This window comes from Thermobia domestica, chromosome 8 (assembly GCF_964235325.1).
Source record: "Thermobia domestica chromosome 8, izTheDome1.hap1.1, whole genome shotgun sequence".
Classification (NCBI taxonomy): Eukaryota; Metazoa; Arthropoda; class Insecta; order Zygentoma; family Lepismatidae; genus Thermobia; species Thermobia domestica.
In genome coordinates, this window is record NC_137461.1 from 212,352,185 (window position 1) to 212,372,769 (window position 20,585).

A 20,585-nucleotide genomic window follows, 5' to 3' on the forward strand; every position below is an offset into this window, starting at 1 on the left:
GCAAATAGATAGTGCAAATGGGAATGTTAGAACTGTCAAGTTGCACCCAGGATTTTGTAAACATTGAATTTGGTAGAGCGTAAAGTACCAAATTGCATATAAATACGACCTGGGTTGCATATAAATAAAATCAAACATTTACAAATGAAACAGATTGGGATGTCGAAGGGGTTGAAAAGGGTGAGAAGGGAGTAACTTTTAGGACTGGTCAATCTCCTCGCACTTACTTGTAAATCTCGGTGTTTCCTTCTCCGTGATTCTCCCAGTGGATTGATGTCCGTCCATCATTCTCTCTGATCAGCTGGTCGTCCAAGTAGTTATGATTAAGGGTTTCCGAAACTCGGGCAGGAAGATCAACTTTTCGAATACAGCAAATCTAATCAAAGTCGAAATTGCTCTTTAACAGATTTTTCATCGCAACTGATAGCTATAATGTTAGCTAAGGCAAAGTGCTCTCTAAATTAGAGCAAGGTAAACTTCTCGTAAACTCGGAATCGTGGTTCGTGCTCCTACATGTTGACTTGTCTCTCATAAGATCTGGACTACCTCTTCCCAAAAGTGACTCAATGGTTTTCTTCGATATCCCTCCGGGTTAATATCCTTGGTCGTTGACTATTTCCTCAACCTCGACGAAAAGTGCGTGCTCATAGATTAACCAAAGGTGAGGTGATGATAGGAATGCTGACAGAGGAACAATCCGTCGTTTTTATTGATTGAGAAATCACATGTGTTGATGAAATTAACAAACAGCAAGAAAACTTCCTTGTAAGAAAAGTAAATGAACTTAGAAAAAAAATGATTTAACTTTAAATAAACGATTATGCTTTCTACTGCATTTAATTTTGAAATGAAATGTTCCGAAGTCCGAAATAAAATGTTTCATTATGTGTTCAAATATATATATCTTCACAATACTTAAGGAAATAATTGAAGACAAGCTAATCACAGTGTGCAACATCAAGAAAAGCTTGGAATTTTACATGGAAATGTATTATCTGTCAGGAAAGTAAATGTACACCTATTTTTCCAGTATGGCATTCCTGCGCTCCATCCGTGGAGAGTATGAGAATTAAATCAATCAAATGTTTACTGAGGGACAAAAAGAAAAGTTTGATCTGAATAGGACATTGCAGAGGAGCACAAGCTGTGAATACGAATAATGCATAGTGTAAATAAAGGACCACACCGAAAGAGAAAGCCAGAAACAGCTGTTAAACTTAGAAAAGAGAGTAAAAATTGTCGAAGTGGAAACATTAAACACAAATACAACAAATACGCCGACAACAAAACATTCACCATGCCATGATCTTGGTGTAGTGGTTAAGGTGCTGGCTTAAAAATGCAAAGGTCGCCAGTTCGAGTCCCCGTCAAGGACATTTTTAAAATTTTTTGTTAATAATACAAACAGCTCATGAGAGGGTAAAAGAGGTCGTATTTAGCTTTTCGTAGCAATTATTATTGGTAATGTTTAATACTGATAATACTTTTTGTCTTTGCGTATTGCTTTTATTCTTTTCTTCATTTCGAAACAGAAGAATATAAGAACAAATGCCACCAAAATTTCTCTTGCAATTAGTGAAGAATAAAAATGGAACGTTCCGAAGTAGCTGCAAAAAGTAAAAAAAAAAAAATGGAAGTACACCATACTCATGGTTACTGAAAATACAATTTCTACATGCCTTACACCTCCCGACCACGTTTCTACGTTAGCAAGTAAGAGGCTTGTGTTTATGTTAGGCTGGTCAATACGTTTCGCAAAGGGGCCCGGTTTAGCTCTGACGCACCACAGGTGCGAGAAGGGAACAAAACACTTTTCCTCTCACCCTCTGTGTGTCTATCTATCCAGCAGTATATATGTAACGCTATTTGTGAATGCCGTAACCACCCTAATTTTCAGCGGATTGAGACGAAACTTGGCACAAACATTAATTTTTGAAATATCTTGATGAGTTCGTTAACCAGAATAATCAGATGAAAATGTTCAAAATGGCGGCCCTTCAAAATCTTAAAAAGTTCCAAGGGAACCAAATTTCGCCAATAAATAGGTATTCAGAAAGTTTGAATAACTTTTCCTCTTTTACTGAAATTTTTGTGTGCAGGGGCTTATTGAAATATCGGATCCGATTAATCGCCTAAAGAAGGTTCACGCCCTTTCGCTACGGTCAGGCTTTTTTTTTTTTTTTGTTTTTTTGCAGGAGGGGGTTATTTTCGAATCGGAACAAGATGTTTATTAGTGATGATATGGAATTACACATTGAAAGTGAAGTAACTTGTGAAACGTGTTATTTGAAAGAATAATATAATAAATGTGCTTTCCCCTAACACAGAGAACTATAAATCATGTATTTCGAGTTCGGGAGCCTGAATGGCGAGGAGTGTTATTTGATTTGCTTTTTAGTAACACATTGCATTGCAAATAAAGGTAGGCAACATTAGTGGGGCAACATTAGTGGTAAGTAAAATAATAATAATAATAATAATAATAATAATAATAATAATAATAATAATAATAATAGGTGTTGTTTGTAGCAAGGCAATGTCTTCCTCAATTCTTCTTCAAACGTAATAATTGTAACGCCATTATCTCCCTTACAAACACAATATTAGGAATTTATATCGAGAGAACGGGAAATTGTAGTGATGGGAGCAACGTTGGACAGTATGCACTCATAGTACTCAGAAAAATAAGCGATTTCAATGCAAAATGAACGAAGAGTCATTGTCATGGGTAGTCATGAGGCCACGGCAGAGCCCTCTTTAGGCAAAATGTCGATAACATATCGAGAGAACAGGAGGTGATAGTGGTATGGGACCAACGTTGGACACCGTGGACCCATAAGGCGCATCGAAAAAAATAGGGGGGGGCCGCCAGCCAGCCTTACTTATTTCCACATAATAATATAAAATTATATTGTCGAAATACACACACGAGTTAGCTACTAATATTTCATATTATTATTATCGACAGCGTCTTTTCATTACGCGTGCATGTTTGCCACGAAGCCAAAGAGAAGATCCATCATTCGTAGAAAGAATAAGAATAGTCACTTACTTTAACTGTGAGCGACAGGGAAAAATACGAAAAGAGTGATTACCTGTAGCAAAAAGAAACAATACTTTCTCTCAAATGGATAAAAAATCTAGATGAGATAGAATCGAACTCGCATGGACGGCGCAAAGCCAGCGCTTTGTCCATTTTTTTAACTGACTCACCGAACGTGTTTCAGTAACTTACTTATTGCTAATTTTACTTGCTTCACTCGTTTAACTTGCTTTTTTTAATAACTTATAACGACAGGGATACGAACACAGAAACATCGAGAACAATTAAAAATCATAGATGCTCTCCCGCCGGGAATCGAACCCGGGACCCCACACACCAAACGCGCACGTGCTAGCCGCTAGACCAGCGGGGAGGACACCGCTCACTCTTTGTGTCGTTAGGGATTACGACCACTGTATTGCCAGCTATCACTTCTGTGGGTTGTATACTATGATCACATGTTTCTCCTTTGTTGGAAGAGTTAAACCTACATTCTATGTAATACATGAGGTATTTAGACCTACATGCTCTTCATATAATGTAATAAAAGGGCCATGCTGGGAATAAGAAAAAGAACATTCCTTGGACAAAACGGAAACTATTGCCATCAGAAATATTTATCTACGAGGCATGCGCAGTAGTATATTTTAGAATAGTTACTGTTTAATTCAGTAAACGAAGAAAGGGGTATAAAAAAGCAAATATGTCGCGTCAACAAGATCGAGCAGAGTTGACAGAGGCGGAAGCAGATGTGTAGTAATACAACAACTTGGTAAAATAGATAATTGGTTCTTTATTCTGTAGTAGATCGTAACACAAGTTTACGGGAGAGCATAGGAAGATTTACTAATGCTATCATATAGTAAGCTTTAGTGACACAATCATATAGACACAAATGGATGTAACTGTGAGTACTACAACTTGGATTTAACGAAAGCCGTTTAGATATTCAGTGGTTTGCAGAGTTGTATAAGACACAAAAAGATAAGACACAATACAATTCTTCATGCCTCAGCTTCCAGTAGCTAGATACATGCAATTTCTGGTTAGATACTAAAACTGCTGTCGGATTTTGACGTATTGCAGGATACAAAATGCTTTGCATTACTTGTTTGTTTGTAGACAGCTACTAGCTTAGTGTTCTGAAAGGTTGTGTATCAACCTAACATAACCCGAATAAAAACGAATCGTTTACTGCGTAGCGATCACGGTTCAGTGGTCAAGGTGCTTGTGCGAATGCACGTTACAATTTTTTTAAACTTTAGGATTTTTGATGGCGATTGACCGGCGATTACATACGTTTTATTATATTCAGATATTTGAATACTCGGATGTTTGAATACTTAAACAATCAAATCTTCAGGAATAATAATAAACTAAGAATAATAATTATTATCTCGTAGAAGATTAAAAGCTAGGAGCTAATTATCGCTCAGGTCATACCATTACAAACAGAAACGTGACATTTGGAAGGAATATTTCGGTTTGGTTTAATGTTCCTCACGAGAAGAAGAGTTTCTCATCTCGTTTTTAAAACAAATAAAATAACATGAGAATTAATATTGTACATTCGAGACGGGTCAAGGCTAACTCAAAATTTTCGTCTCTCTTTGGAGATGAGAATCGAGACGAGACGAAAAGTATCGTAAACATTTCCCAACTAAGCTAACTCGAGCTGTTCGCTCAGTTGATACTAGCCGAGCCGGTTGATATCACTACCCGAGTTGGTCTTCTGCTTGGGCTCAAGAATTCGACCGTGCAGGTCTCAGCCTTGATTTTAAGAACTACAGTATATACTAATATTGGTGATTACGACGTTTGAGGCTGTCTCGTAATAATAAAAAAGAAACTCTTGTCTTCTCGTTACCTAGACGAGACGAGATATACTAAAATTGCCCCACGAGATGCACTAAAATTACGAGACGAAACGCACCCCGGTCGTGAGCAACACTAAAAGTATTCCACATTACTGCTTACATTTCTCATGGCTTTCGCTTTCCACTCTACTCAGGCCATTATTACAAAACGAGTTAATACGAACTGAACGAGCGAGCGAGCCATTATCAAACTCGACTCAACTGGAAACTAGACCTCGAAAACAGCGACTTGGCTCGGAACTCAACTCCAGAAAATTATCTTTGACTCGACTTGAATGAAACTCGAGTCGAGTCGAATTTTGGCTCGACTCCTGCTCATCCCTATTCGTATTTGTATTTTATGTTTCCACTTCAACAATTTCTACACTTTTTTATCCGTTTACCTGCTGTTTCTGGATTTCTCTTTCGGTGTCGTTCTTTATTTGCACCATGCACTATTCTTATTCCCAGCTTGTGACCCGCTTGAATGTCTTATTCAGTTAGGCTTTTCTCCTTACATTGACTTTTCTCATTACATCGCACAAGCACGTTGACCACTGAACCGCGATCGCTACGCGGTAAACAATACGTCTTTAGTCTGGTTACATTAGGTTTCTTTGTCTCCACTTTCAAACTTGTATATTATATTTCTTCGAATGAAAATGGCTTTCGTGTTTCTTTTATGAAGTCGGCAAAGTTTACATTAGTAACTTGAGTTGTTCTTAAACCGTTGGTTCACAAGTTTGTTTTTTCTCCACACGAAACTACAAATATGACAGATTGAATTCTCATACTCTCTATTTCTTTCAAAGCAGTCGCCATTACCTAGTCAAAGACTTATTTCCGCCACGATTCATATTAACCAAAATAAATTCATTTTTCGGAAGCGGAACTTTCACTTTCCGGATTTCGGAAAATTATGGAATTCAGTTAAACTCCCTAACTCAGAAGGATTACGGAACTCAGGAAAAATCCGGATTAAGAAAATTCCGGAATTGAGAAAAACTCCGGATTTCGAAAAAACCCGGATTGTTCCTAATTCCGGAATGTTAACGAAATCAGAAATTTTTAAATTCGAGATTTTTCTGCATTCCGGAATTATTTCAAAATCTGAATTTCCGAATTCCGGAATTTGTCCGGTTTTACTTTCGGGAGTTCGGAAAGTAATAATTCCGGAATTGACTATCCCTAGTTTATACACAACCTTTCAAAACACTAAGCTAGTAGCTGTCTACAAACAAACAAGTAATGCAAAGCATTTTGTATCCTGCAATACGTCATGTATTAAAATCCGACTGCAGGTTTAGTATCTAACCAGAAATTGCATGTATCTAGCTACTGGAAGCTGAGGTATGAAGAATTGTATTGTGTCTTATACAACCCTGCAAACCACTGAATATCTAAACGGCTTTCGTTAAATCCAAGTTGTAGTACTCACAGTTACATCCATTTGTGTCTATATGATCGTGTCACTAAAGCTTACTATATGAAAGCATTAGTAAGTCTTCCTATGCTCTCCCGTAAACTTGTGATACGATCTACTACAGAATAAAGAACCAATTATCTATTTTACCAAGTTGTTGTATTACTATACATCTGCTTCCGCCTCTGTCAACTCTGCTCGATCTTGTTGACGCGACATATTTGCTTTTTTATACCCCTTTCTTCGTTTACTGAATTAAACAGTAACTATTCTAAAATATACTACTGCGCATGCGTCGTAGATAGGGATGTAAAATACCTGGGTATTTATTTCAGCGGGTAAATACCCTGGGTAAATACCCGGGTATTTACCCAAAATGGGTATTTTGGTGGGTATTTTATGTTTTAATTAACCATAAATGGATTTTATCGTTGTCAATGAAAAATATAATGGTAATTTGTATCACCTGCAACAGGAATATTAAATAATAACTTAACTAATCATTTTTTCTAGTAATTAAAGAATGAATTTGATATTTATTAAGTAACAGAATACGGATTTCCTAGCTGCTCACCATCATTTTTCTTTTTTACTGATACTAGATTTCCTTCTATTACCCTTCGCAGAAAATAATGGACGTCCAATCAGCTAGGCGGTAGAATTCGATAGTGGACCAAACCAACACGAAAATATAAAATTTATGATAGAACATAACGATAACTAACAAAAGTGAAGTCAGTTGTCACCAAACCAATGACTGTTATTAAGTATTCTGCCTACCAGCAGCTCCTGTATTAATGACACGTAATTTAGGTTCTTCCTTAGGTTCGCGTATAATAAAACTGCTTCTCCATTTTTCTCAGTCTGGTGCATCTTTTTTATCTTCCAATACCTTCAGTTTTTCAAATCATCGATGAACACACTAACTAAACTATTTAAATAACAGTAGGATCTCTATTACTAAAATAAACAAACACATTTTCTTTTGGTTTGCCAAATATATTAATGGCGGAAAATTAATTATTAATAATTACCTTCCTATTTTGAGGATCTAAAGTTTGCAACAATTTTATTATGCATACATATTTTTAACATTACCTTAAAAAATTGAATAGTACAGATGAAAAACAACTTTTTTGATAATTAAGAAAACTGAACTGATATTCCAGATACAGCTGGTTACTTTCTTCACGCAAAATAATGTTTTTGGTATTTTATCTATAGATAATGAGATGTATTGAATTGTCAATTATGCAAAGAATTATACCAATAAGTTTCTTATCTTTTACTCCTGGTTTACTGAACTAATAAATTTAATCTGTTTAAGAAATTACATTGTAACAACTACATTTTTGATATAGTTATATCAAAGTAAAGAAACTCGGCTTTAGTAAGTAATAACCTAGAAAATACTTAGAAACTAAACAAATTACACATTTACCCAATTTGCTATTCTGTAGACGTAATTGTATGATTACGAAAGTTGCAGAATAATCAAAGTAACTACAAATGAATTTGTCGATCAAATTATTTACTAAATATGCCGTTGCGAGAAAATTATCCATAAAATGAGGAATAACAGTTTTTAAAACACTTAAATAACGAATTCCTGATTTTTCGAGTGTTTACTAAATGAGGTTTAACACTAATGCTTTGTGAAAGTATTTTATTGGGATAGCATATTTAAAATATTAATGTGATGAACAACGTTAAGCTGTATAGTAACTCAGTGAAGGTAATATTTATATTTTAACTTATTCAGTATAGAGCAGCAATTAACCTCTATCATATTTGGAGCACTATAAAACGAACACAAATTTTACCGTCCTACTCAGAATCAACCCTAAGATCAGAGTCGGAATCATCACACAATTCGGAATCATCGTAGACTTTACATTTAAAGTCACGCTAGGGTTAAACAAATAAGGTTTATAAACGATTTCTATGTATACAACCTAAGCTAAGGCTTGAAGTCATACTATGATTTCTTCATTTTTTAGGTGTTGGTGAAACGAATCTAAGTTTAAAAGCCGTTCACACCTTGTGAAGAAAGGGCATAGGTGGGTAAGAGAGTAAAATGGCCCCAAATCAATCTTTAGATGACAAGTGGGTCCTCCTGTAGGTACCCCCAGGAGACATTAATCCCTTATGCTTCAACTCTGATTTTTTCGTGAGCAATGACGTAAAATCGGAAAAGTGATGTGAATTATTTCTCAGGCTTGATCGATGTTGTTAAAACTTAGATGTTTGTATAGGTGTACACGAGGCCTTCGTCTAAAAAATGTAACAGCTAACCCCCACAATTTCCCTCTTTCAAAAAATTCGATTCAATATTTTGATCTCTTTATCTATGAAGTTCTCCGAGGAAAAATATGAAAAAATAGGTTTTAAATGCCACGTTAACCCTAGAAAAACATATTATATCCACAATTGTACCGCGGGTGCGCCATGGTCAAAACGGTCTGCAAACCTGCACCGCATCTGAACGGGGTTAATTTGTTATTATATTCTAGTTTTACTCATGAATGAATAAAAAATTACACTCCAAAGACATCAAAATCGCTAAGACTCCATTTGGTGGCCTGTGACACTCCCATCCCCATTTTGGGTCAAAGTGAAATTTGATATTGGTGTCTATTTCATATGAATCTAACATCCTGCGCATGAATATGAGGTTCAAGTTGCCATTAGTTCCCCGTAAATACCTCATTTGATGGTACCTGAAGATTCACTGTGAGCTGTCATATAATAAAATAAATGTTATCTACCAGGTATACTTATAGTTCCCAATCGAGGTAAAAGCACCTCACCTGGGAAGAGAATAATCATTAACAACAATACTCAGTGTAATGTAATGTAATCTTTGTGGTGGTGTCCGTGGCGGTATAGAACCGTTTGCATTACATTTTCTTATATTTCTTGGGTGAAATATTTATTTCATTCAAGTCTCAATTTCATTCAAAGGCTTTATTAAATTATATTCTTGTTGATGGTTGTTCTTTTACCAGGTGTTATCACATCGATTGGACACTGCCCTATAGGTATATATATATATATATATATATATATATATATATATATATATATATATATATATATATAACAGCTCACATTGAAGCTTCAGGCACTCTCAAATGCATGCCTTGCCAACGGGGAGAAAGGTTCGTGAACCCATTCCTATTTGTAGGGTTTTGAAAGGTAAACCAATAGTCACTGAGAAAGAAATGCAATTGAATTCTGTTCTTAACATCCCTTCTGACAATGCTGAATATTTTGTTCTGGCCGAAAAGCAATTGGTTGTGGGTTCCACGAACACCCCCTTGGTACCATAACGGTTAATATCCACCTTACTAAATTAAGCTATACTAAACTGTTTGCAGCTTACGTTTGTGATTGCATCCATACGGTTCACAAATGGTGACAAAGAACCCAATTATTTACCTGAATGAGAACTAGTAGTTGTATTGCACATGAACCCAGCGATAGAGGTGCAGGGATTTCTTTTGACATTGAAGCATCAGGAATGTCTATTTCTAATAAATCAGCTATCTCTTTCGCAGATGATGTACTTGCTACGGTATTCGAAAAAGCACTTCAAGCCGTTTCACATAAGCTGGGCACTTAAAATACTTTTTTCAAATAATTTGTGATTTTATTGACATTCGCATGTTTATATTCTTTATTACAGAACTTGCAAACACCACCTTTGTTTTTGGCTTTAAAGAATGTCATGCATGACCCTTCTTCCCCATGTTACATTTCTAGTCTTTCAAAACACTGTTGAAATAACAAAAATGAAACGAAATCTTTAAGTTTTACGTCCCACGGTTATGCTGGTTAGGCTAAAGGAGACGGTGATAATGAGAGATGAGTGAAATGGTCGAATGAAGAAAGTGAGAGGGAACGGGAAAACCCCGAGAAAACCCACGAATACGATGTTTGTCCACCACAAAGCACACACGCCGCGAGCTGGGATCGAACCAGGGACCCCAAGCACCGGAGGTGAATGCTCTACCACTGAGCCACCGCGCCCCCTATTGAAATAACAGTGAAAGAATATAGTTTAGACAGAAACTGATGCAATCCCATCTTGCAGAACAGTCAGAGCACAGTACAAGACTAGTATTGAAGGCGGAGACCAACTGCAACGATTATCTTTCCTTTTTCATATTCAAACCAGTGCTGTGGCGTTGCCAGGTCTTGTATTTCTGCAACAGTACAAAGTACTGAAAAAATCTCTATAAAACTAAGGGATGTTGTGCATTTTGGTGTAAAATATCCGTAGTGCAATACTTGTAACAATTTCAGTAATTCATAAAATACAGAAAAAAGTCATCGTATGGTTAATTATTCTTAAAATTTCATAATAATTGAGTTTTCGTAAAATACCCACTTTTTGGGTAGGTAAATACAAAAAGGGTAAATACCCGGGTAAATACCCATTTTTTATTTACCTATCCACTGGGTATTTACCCGACCCACATCTCTACTCGTAGATAAATATTTCTGATGCCAATAGTTTCCGTTTTATCCAAGGAATGTTCTTTTTCTTATTCCCAGCATGGCCCTTTTATTACATTATATGAAGAGCATGTAGGTCTAAATACCTCATGTATTACATAGAATGTAGGTTTAACTCTTCCAACAAAGGAGAAACATGTGATCATAGTATACAACCCACAGAAGTGATAGCTGGCAATACAGTGGTCGTAATCCCTAACGACACAAAGAGTTAGCGGTGTCCTCCCCGCTGGTCTAGTGGCTAGCACGTGCGCGTTTGGTGTATGGAGTCCCGGGTTCGATTCCCGGCGGGAGAGCATCTATGATTTTTAATTGTTCTCGATGTTTCTGTGTTCGTGTCTCTGTCGGTATAAGTTATTAAAAAAAGCAAGTAAAATTAGCAATAAGTAAGTTACTGAAACACGTTGGGTGAGTCAGTTAAAAAAAAAGTTGACAAAGCACTTTCTTTTCGCGCCGTCCATGCGAGTTCGAATCTATGTCGGCTTAATTTTTTATCCATTTGAGTGAACGTATTGTTTCTTTCCGCAAGAGGTAGTCACTCTTTTCGTATTTTTCGCAGTCGTTCACAGTTAAAGTAAGTGACTATTCTTATTGTTTCTACGAATGATGGATCTTCTCTTTGGCTTCATGTCAAACATGCACACTTGATGAAAAGACGCTGTCGATAATAATAATAATAATAATAATAATAATAATAATAATAATAATAATAATAATATGAAATATTAGTAGCTAACTCGTGTGTGTATTTCGACAATATAATTTTATATTATTATGTGGAAATAAGTAAGGCTGGCTGGCGCCCGACCCCCTAATTTTTTCGATGCGCCTTATGGACCGACTGTGTCCATCGTCGGTCCCATCTCACTATCACCTCCTATTCTCTCGATATAAGTTATCTACATTTTGTCTAAAGAGGGCTCTGCCGTGGCTCCATGACTACCCATGACAATGACTTTTCGTTCATTTTGCATTTTAATCGCTTATTTTTCTGAGTACTATGAGTGCATACTGTCCAACGTTGCTTCCATCACTCTATAATTTCCCGTTTTCTCGTTATAAATTGCTAGTATTTTGTTTGTAATGGAGATATAGCGTTACAATCAATACGTTTGAAGAAGAATTGTGGAAGATATTGCCTTGCCACAAACAACACCTATTATTGTTAATGTCATTATTATATTATTATTATTATTATTATTATTATTTGTTTTACGTACCACTAATGTTGCCTACCTTTATTTGTATTGCATTGTGTTACTAAAAAGCAAATCAAATAACACTCCTCGCCATTCACGCTCCCGAACTCAAAATATATTATTTACAGTTCTCTGTGTTAGGGAAAAGCACATTTATTATATTATTCTTTCAAATAACACGTTTCACAAGTTACTTCACTTTCAATGTGTAATTCCGTATCATCACTAACAATCATCTTGTTCCGACAGGAAAATAACCCCTCTCGTGCACAAAAAAAGCCTGACCGTAGCGAAAGGGCGTGAACCTTCTTTAGGCGATTAATCGGGTCCAATATTTCAATAAGTCCCTACACACAAATATTTCAGTAAAAGAGGAAAAGTTATTCAAACTTTCTGAATACCTATTTATGGGCGAAATTTGGTTCCCTTGGAAGTTTTTAGGATTTTGAAGGGCCGCCATTTTGAACATTTTCATCTGATTATTCTGGTTAACGAACTCATCAAGATATTTCAACAATTAATGTTTGTGCCAAGTTTCGTCTCAATCCGCTGAAAATTAGGGTGGTTATGGCATTCACAAATAGCGTTACATATATACAGATAGATAGATAAATAGACACACAGAGGGAGAGAGAAGGTGTTTTGCTCCCTTCTCGCACCTGTGGTGCGACAGAGCTAAACCGGGCCCCTTTGCAAAACGTATTGACCAGCGTAACCTAAACACAAGCCTCTTACTTGCTAACGTAGAAGCGTAGTTGGGAGGTGTAAGGCATGTAGAAATTGTAATAACCATGAGTTTGGTCCACTTCCATGTTTTTCTTTTTATTTTTTGCAGCTACATCAGAACGTTCAATTTTTATTCTTTACTAATTGCAAATGGCGTTTACATTCAAAATATGAGGAATTTTGGTGGCATTTGTTCGGATATTCTTCTCTTTTGAAATGACGAAAAGAATAAAAGCAATACGCAAAGACAAAAAGTATTATTAGTACTAAAAAATATCCTACCTCTTTTACCATCTCTCATGAGCTGTATGTATTATTAACAAAAATTTTTAAAAATATCCTTGCCGAGGATTGTTGTATTTGTGTTTTATGTTCCCACTTCGACAATTTCTACTCTTTTTTCTAAGTTTAACAGCTGTTTTTGGCTTTCTCTTTCGGTGTCGTCCTTTATTTACACTATGCGCTATTCGTATTTACAGCTTGTGCCCATCTGCAATGTCTTATTCAGGTTAAACTTTTCTTTTTGCCCCTCAGTAAACATTTGATTGATTGAATTCTCATACTCTCCACGGATAAATCCCAGGAATGCCAGACTCGAAAAATAGGTGTACATTTACTTTCCTGACAGATAATACACTACCTAAATAACAAGCACTCGTCAGGTCTAATCAGATTGCCTAACAACATAGTTTTCTTGGAAACTCCATATTTTTCGAAATTTAATCGAAGTTTTAATAACCGTAAGGCACAAGTGTGGTTTCGTTTAAAAGCATCAATCGTTACACAAATAATGATGAACAAATCATGAATCAGAAAAGTACTAATGGTAAGAGCAGTAGAGTCATATGTAGAAGTCTAAAATTACCTTAGGAAAATAAATTCGAAAGACTTAATATTATTAGTTGCAGGCACGTAGTCAGGATTTCGAAATAGGGGGAGTCAGTGACGAGATACTGTGGTTATCACACCAGGGGCTCGATCATTCTATATTATTTTAGTGGCAACATATATTCGTTCGTTTAGCCAGGATTTCGTAATTGGGGGAGGGTGACATGAAATACTGTGGTTACACACCAGGGGATCGAGCAATCTAAACTATTTTACTGACAACATACCCATATTGGTCTTTTAGAACAATAAAATGAGGACATGTTAGTAAGTATTTTAAGAAGAAAAACTATGAAGAAATCTTGAATAAAAGAAACTAAAAAAGTTTTGAAAAAGATATAGACTTCCGAGGTTATTCGAACTCGCTTCTACTTGTCTTATTTCTTCTTCTTTTTCTTATCTTCGTTTAATGCCATCAAGGATAGCAACGAGATACTCTTTCGGGAGTAAAGACATTATATAAAATGGATTAGAGGTGTCGCGAAATTCAAAATGGCTCATATTACTGGTGATTCTGGGCATTTCTTAAGTTCTACCTGAGAGTCTGTGTTATCTATGCAGATAGATGGTATTCGGAATGCTTTGCTACAATAATACCAATTTTTAACTCTCCCTCCGGTTTCCTCCACACAAAGCTCCTCATAAGAAAGAGTAACCAAACGCTTGCTGTAGCTTTATATTTTTGACGCTGATTCATCTTTTTCTCGTTTCTTTTTGTTTCATCCTTCCTTAATATTTTTCATTTCTGGATCTGAAGGGGGGGGGGGTCCGGACCCCCCGGACCCACCCCTTTGCTACGTGCCTGTTAGTTGCATTATTTCTAAATTGGATGACGCAGGACCACAAATAAGTGCAGATTCGTTTCCAGCAGCTCTTAAGTTATAACTAACCTCTAATTATATTCAAGAAAACTTACTACTTCCCAGTGTTACCACAGAAGAGTTTTTTTTCTCGTATTGTATGCACAAACTATATGACAAAATATGGATTTTGATTTGTCACAAATGAATACAAAATATTTCATTTCTAGTTAAAATTAGCGCAATTAATTTAATATTACTAGCCATCATTGATGAATAATTTTTTATATCGTTTATCTTTAGATTTACCATTAGAATCTCAGTTTGATAGATTATTCAAATTTATTTACATTTTTAAAATGAAAATACAGTATACGTCTCAAGATTTGTTTTCTTCACGGATGTAATTTATTACTATACTAATATTTAGAGGAAGTGTTGCCAAATCTTATACTGATATTTGTTAAAACGTTTTGTTACAGAATATAGTTATAACTAACGTACTACGTAAGCAAATTCTAGAAACATTGGAGAAATATTGTTCTCTTGTTTGTGATTTAGAATGATAAGAATGTTACTACGAATTACAATCATAAGAATTCTGCTCAAGAACAGAAGTTCAAATTCATAAAATGGAGACTATGATATAAAACACTAGTAATTGTGCATAGGAATAAGAAAACAATATGTGATATACAAAAAAATATTTTTTTTCAGGAATCCAACTCCTTCTGAATATCCAATCGATGGTGTTCCGGAATGGAGAGCATACACAATGGAAGAGAGATCATACTTAAGAATTGATCAGGAAATCACTCTTCAAAGAGACTATCCGAAAGAATACACAATCACTGCAGACGAAGGGTTTCCCCAATAACAAAACCTAAAATGTATTTTCTACCCGTAATTGAAATCACATGTTTAATAATTTAAAATCATATAGCTAGAAATAAACTTAACTTTATTATAGATCAAGTTAGCTCCTTCAAATTCCTTTCTTTAATGTCATTGTGTCCCTTTTCCTGTTTCACATGAAAGCTAATTTAATATTTAAATGATTCCTTGATATTATATTTGGTTGGTTAAATATAAAGTTGACTTTTCTTTATATTCAACATATTTCAATGGGTACATTTGAATAAAATTATAATTTTCCTTTTGAATAAGGTTTATTGTAATATTATAAATAAATAATACATGCTATCATTGACAATTCAGTGTGCTTAATACGGTTTTCCTTGTTATGTCTTTCATGTTATATGCAAATTACATTGTTATCATTACATCATTTACAATTAACTAGGAATATACTGAAAAGCTCTGTATATTGTCACTGCCAGTTATGTACTGTGCATTCTTCTTATGTACATGAACAAAACACAAAGGCTATTCAGAAAAATTAATGTTTTGATTTAAAATACAAGTGATAAATTACTTTTCCAAAGCATTTATGATAGAGAAACTACGTATCTTTCTTTGCTCGTCAATACATGTATTCGTATTTTCCATACACATTTAAGTAACTGTTATACTGTGATACCAGTTTTTAAGTACGGTCATTCTACATTTTTGCATGAAGTGTTAAAACGTATTTAATTTATCCGGTATGGACAAATTGCTCAACGGAAATGGAGTCTTTCTGCTTTCGAAGCAAATGAAAGTCAATTTTTTTTTATCAAGCTCCTCACCTCAAATTTGACTGGATTATCAATTTTATTATAAATGTTCAGTACTAGTAGTTTTTTATGTTTTCGCCGTCTTCCTGTTTGGCTAAAGTTATCTGGTTTTTAGTCACCTTAATGAGTCAGTCGAGGAGCTATCTAAATTAAATGTATAAAATTCCGATCAAGGAAGCCAGAAATAATGTCCCTAGGATACGTAATCGCGCATCACTTGACTGAACGAGAACTGTACGCCTGACCTATATCTTTATGGACTATACCAAAAAGACATTTCGTTCCAAAAAGACATCTGTTAGCAAATTTCATCAGTTTCCCAATACCGCATAACTAATGAAAACAGATAAGAGTATTACTCTGCCAGCAATATACCGCACATTATAACCAATGATAGTGGTCAGGTGAGAGTTAATGCCTGCGCTGAGTAAACTGGAGTCTAATATAAGTCGATTGGCGATGGATTTTTATTTTCTTGTAAAGATAATTTCTTTGCGGAAGATCCTAGAAAACATTCAAAATATCGCGACACACCTGACATATATTCGCGAGGCGACACAGCGGTTGAGAAACATTGGTATAGGGTATTAAATTTCACTGTCAGAGGAATTTTTCACGATGTAGAAAACCAGTATAACATATTGTCATTTTTCAATAAGTAACGTTGTAAAGCGTTTGTGTGCACCTGCATCTAATTTCCAAGATTTTATTTTACTTCGACTCTATACGAGAACGTAGTTTGTTTATTAGACAAATTTCTGTATCGCTACCATGCTTCATGTAACAACTTATTGGCATAACCTCTAAATGTGAATATTACTTCTTTAACATACGAAGTCCGACCTTCTGTTATGATCAATCCCTCTTCATAGTGATGAATAAGCTTTACCTTCAACTGCTTGTCTTGAATACCCAGACATCCATAATTACTATCAATATGTTTATTGAGTATATTGAAGGGTTGGATTCCAATTTCATCCACAGGTCTCAAAACTTTGCTGATTTTGTCGCCAATAAAGAAGCTATTGTAACAATTATTATTACATTTGGCATCTGCTGCTACAAGATCAATGACATTCGATTCTTTCGATTACGTATCGTCCTCCATTGCCTCACCGGTTTTTGGCCCAGAATAAAACTGTTTCCTGAAACTCGAGTGTTCGGGAACTAAAATTTTCTGTGGCTGGAAATACTGCTACTAGACAATCTTAAAATAAACTTTGGTACACCACAAATATATCGTACAAGATCATGTCGATATCCAAGAAACGGAGCTTGTAATTTTGAAAAAATTATTGTGGTAAAGACAAAATTAAAAAAATCAAGGTTTAGAACCCAAATTCCAGTTTTTCGTACTCCTCCTAATTGCCCAATTGTGATGTTCTGTACTTGCTTTTGTTCAGTAAGGACTGATGTTCGACTGTTGTAAGTTCACTTGCTTTCGTACGTATAGGTACGAATTTATAAAAAATTTCCAAAATTTCGAATTTTTAACCCAAAAATAGGAAAATTTTAATTTCCCTAGTGCGCAACACCAATTGTGAGTAATTGGTCTAAAATATTAGATACCTTTATGAGGTATATATCGGACAATTCCAAAGTAGATCTCTAAAACGAAGGAAGTTATACTTAAAAAAAACTTAAAGAAAAATTAGAAACTCTTAATAACTCGAGCCAAGGCTTATTACCAAAATCTTACAAATCATTAATTTCTATTGATATTCATATAACAGCAAATATTTGGTAAATCTTAGCTAACAATAATTTCCTGTAGAGACGCCAAAGATAGATGAACTTCCACCCAGACGATGAACTCAGTTTGTTGTTGAAATGAAACATGATTAAATTTCCTATATGTATCTGGACACCAAAATAAAGACGAATGAATCCTTGTCCCCTGGTCCTGGGAAGCTGATATGTAACAATGCGAATTGCATTTTTCCAGTTTTCCATTCATTTCTATTGCGTCTATGGTTTGAGTAAATGCTATCTAGTTATTATCTAACAGTGATATTTTAGAGTTATACTTTAATTGCTTAGCTAGGCTAAGCACATGATTTACGCCCTTTAGTTTCACATTGCCTCGTACATTTCTTAGGTGTCTTCATATAAAGTAGTACATTCAAAAATAATTTGCATATTATTCCCATGAATTTTGTTATAAATAATTTACGATGACGGTGTCATACGTATTTTAAAATCTATACATGAACCCATACGATAATTTCTCTATTGATATATTTATGAGTCAATATTACTTAATTTGGGCCGATATGAACATATTACTTTTTGAATAAGTCTACTAATGAAATTTAACAATTCTATAAATCAATGAATTAACAAACACGAATTAATGACTTCTATAAAAAATGTTGAATATTATATTAGTTGAGATGTTTACTGAGAACATCGATACCGAGAATCGTCAATGAGGCCAATGATCGACAAGTGCTTCAAACAAAAATTTCATAATATAAAAGAGTGATAAAAAAATAAGCATTTTAAGAATTCAGACCGAATCTAAGTTCCATAAAAGGAATAAACAATAAACAGGTAATTAAAAAGCAAACAGAATAAATAATTGATACATAATAATAATAATAATAATAATAATAATAATAATAATAATAATAATAATAATAATAATAATAATAATAATAATAATAATAATAATAATAATAACGAACAAATGCAAAAGCCAGTAAAATGTCTACTATTTGAATTACATAAATAATACTGATAATAGGATCGTTATAAATTGGGTTATTCCCCGGAACATGACTAATGTTACTGACCAGCCGTAAACGCTTCCTGAAGTTTGAATATTTTGGACATTCTACACGTGTGTGTTAACTACTCAGTAGAGCGATGCACTCTTCGCAATAAGGATGTTTACCGCTACACAGTAAATAGGAATGTGTGAGATAACAAGCCTGATACGGAAGCGAGTGAAAATCACTTCATCTGGATGACCAGTATCTGACAATGTCTGTCAATTTCCCAACATAGGTTTAACAGAATAACTTTAGTTTGCCTGATTGCAGTACTTCCAGTGACAGTTGGATGTAATTTCTACTGACACTGAAGTATAGAAAAGAGTCTTTAGTGTAACACTTCCCAATTCGACGTTCTTGGTTCTAATGCTGGGACATTTGTTTTTCCTGTCCTAACGATATGTCCCCGAATACAGAAGATAACGATGATGAAGCCATGCTGCTGAAGCTGATATGTCCCAGTATGTTTTCTAAAAAAATGACTTTTCCTTAAGATATTCTGCAATGTTGTTAAAAGGAATAAGTGATTTGCAAATTAGTGTAAGTAAATGAAAGCAGTGAAGGCTGAAGTATACATTCCAGGGCCAGATTAACTGGTGTTAGTTAAGCAGTAAATTCTGAACAGAGGAAATGCAGACTAAATTCCAAACCGACCTCGTGTGTGACGAAGATACAGCCATCGCAATTCTCACGTTTTGAACCCTTTGTATAAAATATTAAAACCGTGTTCTGTTGTAGCAACGCATCGACTTCTTGCTGAGATGTGTATGTACTTTTGTATTGTTATTCTATGACGAAAACTAAATACCATGCCTTGGTGAAGTCAACAAACGTAATAGAAGAACACAATCATGTAGCAAATAAAGAGATAGTCACACAAATTAATCTCTTTGTGCGGTAGTACGAATATACCACAGGTGTGCATTTAGAGAACTGCTACATACCAATTGTAATGGACACATTGCAGAAGAAAGCAGTAATAACGGCAGGAGATACAACACACATGGGATACATAATTTATGAATTCCCTCTTATGACGAAAGGCTAAATATGTTACCTTCAGTTAGGAAGAGGTAGTGCGAAGAGCGCCAGTAGCTATCCAAACTCCCAAGGTGGAAAAGGATATCAAGTGGATTCAGCAGAGAAAATTAGCAAATGAGTATGCACCACAATCACAGTTTAATTTGAAATGAATTGAACTATGTTATAATCCTAACAGAGCAATTAGAGCAGCACCAGATTACAATAGGGTACACAAAATAAATTCGGAAAAGTAAGAGATATCGAAGAAGAGATCGGATACGAGAGTAATTAAAATTACAAATGTGTACTGCTCATGATTGTGGCGATGAAAGATCAAGGTCAGAAATCGGACCACATAATTTACGAGGTGCAATATAAAACTCCCGATCACCAAGACAAGATCTTTTTCGATAAATGTGTACCACATCGTTTCTTAGTACAAAGAGAAAGCCTATTTCTATCCACCAGCGAAAAAGGCTAGTTAGTGATAGCTGAATCTGCCGAGTAATAGTATCTCAAATATATCGGAAGAAGCATCATTAAAATAAAGCAGATAACAGAGAAAAGTCTAAATAAGCAACAGAATGGTGGACGGCGGTATTAACTGGTGTCACTAAGAATGTTCCGTTCAACTACGCCGTTTTCTTACAGAAATC

At 35.1% G+C, this 20,585-nt stretch overlaps 1 protein-coding gene across 1 annotated transcript in view; it reads left to right on the forward strand.

Annotated features, from left to right (window-relative positions):
* LOC145691942 (fatty acyl-CoA hydrolase precursor, medium chain-like) overlaps positions 1–15,661 on the forward strand; it is a 70,755-nt gene extending 55,094 nt beyond the window's left edge. The window contains exon 11 of the mRNA XM_081767244.1: positions 15,174–15,661. Coding sequence (XP_081623370.1) covers positions 15,174–15,333 — 160 coding nt within the window. The 3' untranslated portion in view covers positions 15,334–15,661. The remainder of the gene's footprint in view (positions 1–15,173) is intronic.
* The last annotated feature ends 4,924 nt before the right edge of the window (positions 15,662–20,585 follow it).